This window comes from Saccostrea echinata, unplaced genomic scaffold (assembly GCF_033153115.1).
Source record: "Saccostrea echinata isolate AGI-Se365-2 ecotype Australia unplaced genomic scaffold, CSIRO_AGI_Sech_v1 ptg000022l, whole genome shotgun sequence".
In the NCBI taxonomy this organism is placed as follows: Eukaryota; Metazoa; Mollusca; class Bivalvia; order Ostreida; family Ostreidae; genus Saccostrea; species Saccostrea echinata.
Window position 1 is genome coordinate 2,838,927 of NW_026889771.1, and position 12,961 is coordinate 2,851,887.

A 12,961-nucleotide genomic window follows, 5' to 3' on the forward strand; every position below is an offset into this window, starting at 1 on the left:
GAGTTTTTCTTAGAATTACAGTTTATTCTCCTCCGCTGATATGTATATGATTGTTCCCTGTCCCACAAAAATATATTTGAGTTATGATGATTGAAATGAAACCAAAACCTTCAGGATGAGGAGCATTTTGAAATAATTTCCCATACTGACTAATACAAGTAAAAGGTGTGGTTCAGTTTCGTTAACTCTTTTGAGAAAACGGTCACTAATATCGATACCTCAACTTATCTGAGTTAATAAACATATTTTGCTGGATTTTTATATAAACCAGACTACACAGTATAGATATACTGGTTTGTTCTCATAATAGGGCAAGAAAAAGCGGCAAAAAATTGTAGACTTCAACATTTTTTTTAACAATTCTAATTGATATCAAACCAAACCTTTAGGAAAGGTAGAATTGTATTGTACAAATCAATGTATCTTTTTTTAAGTGTCGTGGCTATTTTGTTCACAAAAATTATTACATACCGAGAAACAGAGTTGTGTATCTTGGTGTTGGCTAATTATATGTTGAATCGATATTCAAAATATTAATAAAGAGATACTTTTACAGAAGTTTCTATTCCTAGTCACCTTGACAACCTTTCATTGAAAAAAAAAATCGAAATACATAGTTATAAAGCTTGGTATGATAACTACCTACTTTTGTTGATAAAGGAGTAAAAATGATAATGAATAGCATATGAAAGGTATTTCAAAGATTATACTATTTTTAGTAACCCGAATAATACCGTATCGACAAAATTTTATTTGGGCATAGTTTGCTGTTTAAATAGAGGAACTCGTAAGTTGTCAGAACTTGTTTCCGCTCCTATAGATTGTTTCAACAAAATATATTCAAAACAAACAAAACAAAGGTCTGTGTATAAAGTTCTATAAATTCAAAAGATATTTCTTGCCATTATTCTTTGGAATTCCAATGATCATATCACTATATGAAATATTCTTCCTTAAAGATACTGCAGCAACCCATATGCCGTATTTCTTTTCAGCCTCAAGACCTTGGATTGTATACTGTGTCATACCGTCGGCAGATAGACTGACCTCGCCTTTGTTCCCTGAAAAAGAATTGGAAGGTTTTGAATTTTACATTTGTTCAAAAATTGATTGATTGATCATTTGTTCGTAAAAATTTATACTGCATAAAAAACGTTCAATCTTATTAAAACAGCAGTCCAGCTTTTACACCTTGAATTTACAATATTTTTTTTCACCTTTACAATTATCATGGTTGTTCAACCGACAATATTGTATTCTGTATGAATTAACGTAAGCATTTTTTGCGCTTGTCCTATCGCATTTGATACGAGACCATGACACAGCAAGACTGTCATCTGGAGGAAGCGGAAGTAGTTTAATATCTGATGGCTTCGGCATCTCTGTAATGAAATTAAAAGGATAAATATGCAATTGATTTCTGCTTCCAAATATGCAAGTGCAAAATGCCTGATATTTTATTTTTCTTTATGGTTATTGGTTTGTTCCAGGAAATTTCATAAAATATATTCCATAAAAAATAGATGAGATTTTCAAATTTAGACAAGATCAGAAACTTAGAATTTAGCGCAAACCAAGTTATGATAATTAAGGTTTCATGTTTGCGATTTCTTCATGAAATACATAGTTAAAGTGACACCGTGACGGAAAAACGCGAAAATCGACATAAGTAGAATTTATGCACGACACATGCAACTTTTTTGCTCGGTTCTTGAAAGTATTAGGTTTCAGCAAATTACAGGTTTCAGAACCTAAAAAATCTAGTTTAATGGATAAAAATAAAAGTAAAAAAAAAACTTTGTATAATCCAACAAAAATACTGCTTCACTTCTTCATCTTTATTGTACGCATGCGCTGAAAGTTGAAGAATTTACCATGGTTTCAATTCCATAGATATAAATGTCGGATGACCGAGAATTTTTATACAATCTTCAAAGAAGATGATCAGAACTTATTTCTCACTTCTGCTTGCTCCAATTTAATGTTGTTTACAAGTTTCTCGCTAAAAATAAAGGAACCGTGACCTTGACACTGTGGACATTGACGAAAAAACAAAGCCATAGATACAACATTTGTTTTTCCGGCACTTACATTTTGCAGCTTTTTTCTTGCTTTACAGTGCAGTTGAGTTGTCAAAGCTTCGCTATATTCATATTTCACATAAATCTTTTGTTTTGTGATACAACTTTCTTAAAAGAAACACGTGATTTTCACTCATTATGTAACTTTAAAAGAAAAAAGTACAATTGTATAAATTGATATGGAGCAAATATTGAAACAAACGCAATATATTTAAATACTTTCTAAGATACATGTAGTTGTTTTACCCGCGTCTTTAGTGTATCTGCATGTTTCCTGCCATCGAATACCACTACTTAAATTTTCTCCATTCAACAGGGCAACACCAAAAATGATTTCATCAAACGAATCATTTATGTCTCTTTTGGAAACCAGCACGTGATTTCCGGTAAGGCTGGTGTCTTTTGGTAGTACATTTATTTCACCCTGAAAATTACAATGAAATCGAACGAATTTGAAATGTTAATACTTAATATAAAATGTGCTAAAGATAATATTTTTGTGTAGGAAGAAATACTTTCTATTAACTCTTCAGAAGACTCTTTAAAAGATATGGACATCAAATAAATAATCATTAATGTAAAATAATAAATAATTAATGTACATGTACTGACAGATTGATATTTTTATATTCCTACCCGGCATTTTTGAACAGCAGCCTCCCCTTTGCACCAAATAACATGTATTTTTGAAACACTCTGAGATGCAAACGAAGATCCAAACCAAGTCAAACTCATTTTATCATCACCAGCTTGCTCCACTATCAACTTGTCTGGAGGGTTTATCTCTGAATATTATTTCGTCAAAATTATCAAAAATTGAAAAATAACGCAATATATTTAAATGGACAGTCAGGTAACACGATAAAAGCAGGATTGAAGAAATTTTGAGATCATAGATAAAGGAACTTGAGTTTAAATTTCCAAAGTTCTCCACAAGGGGTTTTACCATGGCGGCCGGTCATGGTTAAATTTATGTGCGCCATGGTTAAACGAGCTAAATTTTTATAGCATTTCAGTACTGACAATCATTAAAGACCTAAGTAGTTGTTTATACCACGACTGGGAAGCACCTCGAGAGAAAGCGGACTGTGCTAAACAAACACAGCCGTTGATCGGCGAATACACCGTGAAGCGTGACACTTGAGAGTCAATCAGCTGATGATCAATATCTCGAGAGTTAATTTCGGAGAATTCCAATGTTCACTATATAATATAACAGATTGACAAAAATAAAACAAAACAAAAAATACATATTTGAAATTATTTAAATTGAAAATGCCCCTACAGTTTTGGTTCAATTTTGATACATTTAGTACTTTTGTAAAGTAAGACATATAATCATTTTTTATATTTTTATTTTTTTTTCTTTTTCTTTTTTTTTTCTTTTTTTTTTTTGCTTTATCATTATTTTTTTTTCTTTTTTCTTTTCTTTTTTTTCTTTTTTTTGGGGGGTGGGGTGGGGTGGGGGGGGTGGGGGGTATTTCATTTTTCTTCAATGGTTAAGTTTTGTGAAATCAATCATTGATTAATGAAGCTTAGATAGTCTACAGCTCTCACGCATTCGTGCTTTTGATCACATTTCGTTTTCACGAAGCTTCCTCGATGATTAATTTTTTAAATGTGGAGAACCCTGAATTTCTATATATACTTTCAATTGTGTATATTTTTTTCTATTGTAGAAATACTTCAATAACTACGAAATAGATCGTCCTGTATATCAGTACTATAGATGCTTGCTGTTTCATCCTTATCTTCTTACCCTCATTATCCCTTACAATGATAGATGAATGCGGGGAACAACCAGCAGGGTTACAACCTGTAACACTGAGATTGTGACGACCTTCACATGGCACCAGCACGCTTCCGGAGAAATTTCTCGCTCCAAAGGTATGATTCTTCAATCCGTCAAAGCTGACGATATAATTGCGTATTGCGCCATTCTGATACATTTCTGGAATTTTCTACAACAAAGTATTACTTACCATTTTATTTGTTTCGGATCTCTATTTGCTTTTTTTTTCTTTGTGTATATTTTTTATTTTTACTGACTCCAATTCAATGAAAAATTACAGTTAGAGACTGTAAGTGACCTAAGTATTGATACTCTAAGACACCAATTTCTTTTTCATTCAATAAAAATAGAGCAGAGGGAGGCAGTCTTCATTATTGCATTTAAAATAAATAAATAAAATGTTTAATTACTTGTTTGATGTTTGAACAAAGTTAAAAATATCAACAATTTAACAAGATTGTTAATTGAAATCTTTCTTAATCTAAGCAGAGGGTTTTGATTTTTCAAAGTAAATGGTCTTTGGAAAGATATTTGCCAAGCGACTTAACATTTTCTTCTGAATTTTAGGTCATAAAAGCTTCAGTTCTTATAAAACTACCCTTTTTTGTTGAAAACTATCATATATAATATTCCAATGCAGGAAGATATGGAGTATAACACGATACCTTCCAATATATCATTACTGAGCGACATTTCAAGGGACTGTCACACTTTGCAGACAAATAACCACTGGATGAAAGCCTAGGTCCACTCGTTGGAGCTGTGATTAAAATTAAACACTGAAGGCAATATCAATTTGTTTATAAACATTTATTTAAAAAAAAAAACGTTATTCACTTTTTTTGTCATCTACAGTAAGTAACGTCCATCAGTTTCTCTATTGTAATACAAATGTAAATTATCTCTATCATATCCAGAATTACAGAACTTCGAGGTATCTGGGGCCCGTTTTACAAAGGAACTTACGACTAACACCCAAAACTTATTAAGTTGATCGTACAACTTTGCAAAATAAATGATTCTGTTTGAAATTGCTAGCATAAAAATATCTTGTTGAATACTTTTTAAAAAGATTAAAACCATATTAAACCAATGAAAAATAGGAAGTAATAAGCAGAATTAAATTTTGGTCTTAGTCGTAAGTTCTTTTGTTAAACGGGCTCCGAGTGCGTAAAAAGCTTATCAACGAGAAAAAATCAGGAAAAATGTGTAAATATTCTGATTCATCGATCAAAGTTAAAAAGCCCTAACAAGAGATATTTTTTTCAATTAGATACATATTACCTAATCAATTTAACATAGAGGCGTTTGAGCAATCATAATCATAAAAATTAATAATGAATTTTTAAAAAATGATCGATAGATCCATTTAAATATTCTTTATCAATTGGTGTTTTAAAATACATGGATTACTAAGCAAATCTACGAACAATTAATATTTCAAAGACTTTCAAGGGGAAATAACTATTATAATTAATAATGAATGACTATTTCAAAGGATTCTGTCAAAATATTTTTTAAGTACAATTTGTTTATTCTTATCATTAGATCAACTCATTATAAAAGCATGAACTAAGTTAAATTTGTACTGAAATATCCCCCCAAATGCACATTGAATACCTCAATTGACCCATAATTTACTAACAAAGCAATTAGACAACTTGGTTTGCATAAATATTTAGCAGGTTTACCTTTAATACAAGTATTGAATTTAGCCGTTGTCAAATCACTATAGTGGAAACCCTCAATCGGTTTTTGTTGTAGCTCTAACTTATAGACAGAATCAGGAATAAGGCCACAAATCATTGCTGTTTTGAATCTGTCTATCTCATTTACCTGCAGATAGTTCAAATTATTATCAATAATGTAATCGTGTTTAAACAATAACTATTACCTAATTTTACTTACAGCTTGGAATGAATTCATTCCTATAATACATGTAATTTCATGCAGCACAAGGAGAGAAAACAGAATTATGGTTTGTTGTCATTGAAACTATTTAAGCAAGGGTTTTCATGACGCTTCGGATTCATGTATATAGTACCAATTTTGATGCACCAGATGCGCATTTCGACAAATTATGTCTCTTCACAAGTGATGCTCATGCCAAAACGTCGGAAATCCAAAATATTTATATAAGATAGTCTGAAGAGCTGAAAAAGTGCCAAAAACTGGATCCAAATACGTCGAAGGATCAGAGCTATACATTAGGGAGATAATCCTTAATTTTCAAATAAATTTCTAAATTCATCTTATTCATTGACAGCATAGTTAATTTCAAAAGAAAACGATTTTTATGTAGGGGTACATTGTTAGTGTTTGTGTAAACTTTTCTTAACTTTAAATCATATCACATTTTTTTTTCAGTCTAAATGATTTTGAAAATAAAATTGATTCCAATATGGAAGTAAATTATTCAAAAAAAATCTTTTTGACCGAACGACAAGTATAAAAAAAAAAAATAACTTTTACCATTGATGGGTATTTTGACAAAATATTGTAAAATTTCAAGGCAGGGTATACATAAACTTTCTTGAAATGTACCATTTATATCGTTTACCAGTGCTGTCGTCTAGCAATTGGTCCTAACTAGTATCATTTGAAATTTAAAAATAGCTATTGATTCCATTCAAAAAATTCAAAAACATATGAATTTAATAGCAATTGCTGGCTTTACTATTAACTTTTTTAATTTTAATGTAAAATTGATATTAGATGTAATATAAATGCTTGGCTAAAATTTGTTGAAGATCACATTTTGATAGATGGAATCAAAACCAAAAGAAAGATTTTTAATTTACTGTTAATTTAAAGTGGAGGAAAATATTCTGATTAAGAATTTCATATTGAAAGCCATCATCTACCAATTAAGTGAAAATTTTCCAAATCCCTCAGCAATTATTATCAATTATTCAATGAAGGTGAATACGATTTCCACCTTTGAAATAAGAAATATACTCAGTATCTATTTTAAATCTACATGTTCTGATCCTGAGTACATACTACTAAAAAAAACTAGTTGAACTAAAAACAGACATTGAAAGCCTGTGGATAAGGAGCTCAGATTACATTCTAAATTTAACAAAGAAATTAACAAATGATTTTTGGAAAGAGGTCCTTAATTCCTGGGTAAGACTTATAAATATACACCAAGAAACCAGACAGGTGTTATCAGAACACATATGGATTAACCCACACATAATGATTAACGGAAATCTTTTTTCTGGAAATGCTATTTGATGAAGGCTTTGTCTTTTTAAATGACCTTTTTGATCATGATGGCAATTTTTAAAGTTTTGATACCATAGAAAATTCAAAAGTGAAAACAATTTTTGTTGAATATAATGGTCTTAATGGACTTATAAATATACACCAAGAAACCAGACAGATGTTATCAGAATACATATGGATTAACCCACACATAATGATTAACGGAAATCTTTTTTCTGGAAATGCTATTTTGATGAAGGCTTTGTCTTTTTAAATGACCTTTTTGATCATGATGGCCATTTTTTAAAGTTTTGATACCATAGAAAATTCAAAAGTGAAAACAAATTTTGTTGAATATAATGGTCTTAAGAAAGTTATATTAGAAAGATTGAAGTATGCAAGAATGGATGAAATTAAAAGATTAAAGATTATTGGACCAAATATTCCAAATTCTATTTTTATATTCTATAGAAACAATAAAGGGTGTAAGGATATGTTTAGCATATTTATCAATAAAAAGAGAAAGCCAATCAGTTCTCTTTTAAAATGGAAGGAAAACAATGTTTTCTTTGGTGAAGCAGATTGGAATAAAATATTTGAACTTCCTTTCAAAATTACTCAGGAATCTAAATTTCACTGGCTTCAATTTCAAATATTACACAGAATTATCCCAACAAATTTTTAATTTTTTAGATTGAAGTTGATTGATTCACCAGCATGTACTTTTTGTTCAAGTGGCATAGAAACAATTGATCACTTATTTGTTGAATGTTTCAAAGTAAAAGAATTATGGTGTAGCATTGAAGAATGGATTTTGGAAAAGTTAGATATTCGTTGGAGTATTGACAGACTAGCTATACTTTTTGGTAAATATGAAAACAAGAATATATGTAAATTACAAAACTTGATAAAACTTATTGTAAAACAGTTTGTTTTTCCTAGTTAATATAAAAGTGTTAAAAATATTGATATTCTAATAAAGAGGATCATAGGCAGAACTTTTATAGAAAAGGTTTTGTTGCTGTAGATATATGGAATATGAAAGACATTGGCAAAAAATGTGTGATGCACTTTGAAAAATCTTATCTATTTTTATGATGAACTGTAATGGAATATTTAGTTGTTATTTGATTGTCAATATTTATATATAAATCTCTCTACCACTGCTGACCCTCCCCTTTCTTTCTTTTCTTCATTCAAAATTAACTTTCACAATTACAAGTAAATTTTGTACTGTTGTAAGAAGAACAAAAGTATTAACAAATTCATTGTATATATATATATATATATATATATATATATATATATATATATATATATATATATATATATATATATATATATATATATATATATATATATATATATATATATGTCTCTGTGTGTGTGGTGTGTGTGTTGTGTGTGAGGATGGGTGGGTGTGTTTATATATTTTTATATATAACAAGTTTGCTTTGTACACTTGTGAAAGCTAAAATTAAATAAAAAATTAAAAAAAAAAAAAACTACACAAACAAACATGCTTTTGTGAAGTAATAAAATACAAATTTTGAAAATAAATACATTGTTACTTAAAAACAGAGCAAACAAAGATATGGAAATAAATGTATATTTACTCAACAAACTAGAAATATGATGAATTTTACAATTTCATTTTGGTGTTTTTATATTAATGAATAATAAATTACCCTAAATTTTTCACTTGATCCTCTTCCAACAATAACAACTTTAATTTCACTAGTTTGTTGTGAATTAGGTTTTAATGAAACGTTTGTTGAATTGAGTAACATTCCAACTTGAGGTCTTTAACCGTTAGCATGTTAGGTTTTTTTTTTCTAAGTCCTCATTTTTCAAAATGCTCAAACATTTGAAACTGAGTTTCAATCGGGATAATTTTCCAATCTCGCGAAAGTAGAAAATGCGTTTCTTTTGATAATATTAATTCTCTTGCACTCTTCAGGAAATGATAAAAGATGTTAATACCATGTGTGCTTGTTCAGTATTTCCAGCAAAAAGGTTTTTATTTAGTTTATATATCAATGTTGCCCTGTAACCGCCTGATTCAAACCCAAATAAAGACACTAATGGAAGATCGGACCTTTCTCAAACAACTTATTAAAATATGTGAAAGGCTTTCTAGCGAGATGGATGCTCATTTAAAAAAGGTTTTCTTAAAACCAGTTAAACACAACATGCCTTATTGCAGTCAGACTGTAATTCATGCAAAAAAGGAAGCAAACCAGTACTACAAAGAACATTTTTTAAAAATACAAAATTCTTCTTTTCTTATGCCTGATATACAGTGGAGCCTCATTTATCCGGACGCTGTGGTTCCTACTCAATTTGTCCGGATATGTGAAGCGTCCGGATACCTGAATTGCCTTGATTTTAGCTGTATTGTGTCTCATAGCATTGGCAATGGTACATTTGTTTTATTGTTTAAATTAATACTTTAATATACATTAGTACTCAGTACTTCTTTAAATTAAATAAAAAAGTACATTGTCATTAGATGAAATGTTGTTTATGTGAAAACATTAATTATTTCTACTTCCCAGTGTCTCATGAATCAACTAGCCAAGTGTCTGTAGAGCTGATAGAGAAAAAGCTGTCGGTAGAGTCTTATTTAATATGAATGACCATCAATGCAATATCATTAAATGTGAAATTAACTGCACATGTATACGTATGCTAATCATAATCATCCCAAGCAAGATCGTATTAATTAATGATTGTGTAGTAATGAAAGTGATTTTATAAATGTCAATAAATCACATAATCCGTTCTGCGCACAAAAAACTGTGCATAAAAAAAATCCGATGTCATGTCTATAAGAAGCAATATATAAAACCATGTTACGACGGTATTCTAACAGTAAAAGAAATATATTTGCCGACTACGAAAAATTATAGACTTATAAAATTATTGTACTTAATTAATACGTATCAATTATATGTTAAAGAAGCGAGAGTCTCGTGCACCTATCGACCTATAATAAACCTCGCCGCAAGTCATTGATAACAGGTCGCAGTTGATCTTTTAAAACAAACAACCGGGCCAGTGTAATACTCTGATCAAGAAATTTTAGCAGAGTTGACAGACCAATTAAAAAAATACCGTCCGGATAGATGAACCAAAATGAAATGTAAAAATTCATTTTGTGGTGATAAAAGACCGTCCGGATACGGAACGCGGAATTCCGGATAAACGGGACAAAATAACGTTAAAAAATTCCGTTCCCATGAAAAATCGTCCGGAAACTGAAGCGTCCGGATATCTGAAGGTCCACTGTATACACATTTAGATGTTTTTAGCATAGGAAATTAATGAGAAATAAGCAGATACAAATATTTTTTTTCCAGCGCAGATTTAATGTCCTCCTATTGATATTTCCTAAATAGTCCTGGTTATTATGAAACATTTTTCATCTGATCCTTATGTAGTTATGTCTGATAAAATGTAATTTGAACCCTGAGTCCTCCACAAAATAAACATTATATAGATTGTATAGATATTGAATTAGGTAGTATATCTCTAATTACAAATAGTACGATCTTTATTTTGTATATTGACAAATAAAAAGTAAACTTGCCCTTGGAATGGCATCCCACTTAGAGTTGAGATAAATCTTTGTTGTAGTAACTATGAATCGTTCTCCGGTGCTCCAGGAAAGATTGACACAGGTGCAGGAAGATGTTACTCTAGAGGTAATGTCTGTTGGTGGCCCAAGTTGCACTTAAGAAAGTAAAATTATATAATTATGTTTATACTAAATTCAATTTTGTCTTTCTAAAAGGGTTTTAACGACTTGATTCTGTTTGTTCTTGAGACAAATGAATATAAAACAAGTTTGAACTCTACAATGGAAATCCTTAAAGATTTAAAAAAAAAAAAGAAAAAGTTTTTTCTTCATATGTATCTTGCAATATCTACAATTATTCTCCTTGCGCTAAACCAAAAGTCAAATTTTGTAATAAGTGAAAATTCAACAAGTATACAGTTATCCTGAGCTTAATCTAGTACTAATGAGAGCAATTGTCATTTATTTTTAAGCAAATGTGTACAGTAAGGCTGTTCGTCTCATATACTTACGTATTTTTTTATTCCTGAAGTGAAAGAAAAATGACTTTGTGAACTTGAATTTCGTGTTAGTGATTGTCAAGTTGATATATATTGTACTGGCATATATGTCTCCGTCATTCTGACTCCAAGTGCAGCTCTCTTGTGGAGATTTTTCAGGACAGTCTAGGAAATGGTAACCGTAATCGAACGACCTGTGAAATTTAAACACCTTTATTAAATCTGAAGTACTGTAAAGGAGAAATTGAAAAAGAGAGCGGAGAATGATACGTTTCTTAAAAATAAATCAATTTCAAGCTCCATTAGTAAAAATAATTTTAAGATTCTTAAGATTTTTACTTTTTATAGAAATGTACCTATTATGCAAAACAATATTTGAAAACATATACTGGATATAAGTTCTTTGAGAAGAATGATTGATATGACTGAGAAACTTACACAGAAGCCATGATACTCAAACATTCTTCATGATTATATGTCCCTAACTTCCACCTGCACTGCAGTTCGTCTTTGTCTTTAACTAGCATGCAGGTAAAGTTAGATACGTTACGTACAGCTTCATCTATATTGAAAAAAAATAAAAACGTGTTTCTTTCCTCATTTATTCTCGTTTAACTTAACGACATAAAAATAATTTTTGCAGATTTTACAAAACATTTGTAGTAAATTTCAAACATGCAATAATGATAATTTTGGAAATTACTTGAGTTGATATCATTTATTTACAATGCTGAAACTTCCATTCCATGACACACGTAGGTGCAAGTGTAGAAGCTTTACACTAAATAAAGACCCTTCATTATACAATGCATGTAGGTAGTTTATTAAATATGAAAACATACGTCATTTCCTGTTTACTTGAAAAATGAATGTATGTAAGGTGTAGTAAGGATTTGAAAAATTTAAAATGTCTCCAGAGATATCATACTAGAAACATGTAGGAACAAGAAGCTCATTCACAACAATACACTTTCGAGTGACATGCCTTTGAAAAAAACATACATGTGTGTGTCTAAATCCCCATAATGTGCACTCAAATTAAACTTGATGCGCAGATTTTTATAAGTTGTATTAGCATTTTATTGATTACCACAAACTGTAACCTTCTTCTAGGCTTCTAACTTAAGTTTAATAAAAATATTTTTTATCTCGTAATTCTGTTGATATTTTAATTTATTTACCACTTACACTCTACAAAAACGTTCGTGCGTGGACTCCTTGACATTTGCTTTTCACTAGTACTTCTACAAAGGTAAGTGCCCTCTTCCGATACGTTAGTGACCTTTTTTCTCAACTGAAGTATATTGTTGCCTATAATGAGCGTATTTTTGCGCGGGGCTTTTCCTTCAGGTGTTTCCCAATACAATGATGATATATTCATTCCAGCATTTATGGTGCAGTTTAATTCCAATGTTCCATTCAAAACAATTTTGCTTCTAGATGGCGTTATCTCTTTAAAAAGGAAATGAAGGATATTGAATTAAACCAAAGTAATTATCATTTTTCCTTTAAAGCTTTTAATTAAGAGAATATAAACGTGTGTAAAATAACATTTCCAGAAATAATAAAATCTGAATTCAAAGAGAATAAAAATGTTTCAAAGGAAATTACAAAATACAATTATAAATAGTTTTATATTTATTTTATTAATTAAATGATCTATTTATCATATCATTGAAAAAGAAATACACTCATAATAAAATTGTTACCTACCTCCAAAAAATTCTGAGATTGGAGTCTCTTGAAATATAGTAGGGCCAAATAACCCTAAAGTTATGTAGATCATATAGCAGTTCAT

The 12,961-nt window shown here is 30.0% G+C and overlaps 1 protein-coding gene across 1 annotated transcript; it reads right to left on the minus strand.

Moving 5' to 3' along the window:
- Positions 1-876: 876 nt before the first annotated feature.
- LOC133190635 (uncharacterized) lies at positions 877-12,961 on the minus strand. Its single transcript, XM_061326325.1, has 12 exons — positions 12,877-12,961; positions 12,352-12,615; positions 11,602-11,725; positions 11,176-11,357; positions 10,676-10,818; positions 5,565-5,760; positions 4,539-4,633; positions 3,841-4,042; positions 2,718-2,866; positions 2,328-2,505; positions 1,218-1,382; positions 877-1,061 (listed from the first exon to the last, which is right to left on the minus strand). Exons 1-12 carry the CDS (start codon positions 12,959-12,961, stop codon positions 877-879), a joined length of 1,968 nt encoding a protein of 655 aa, XP_061182309.1.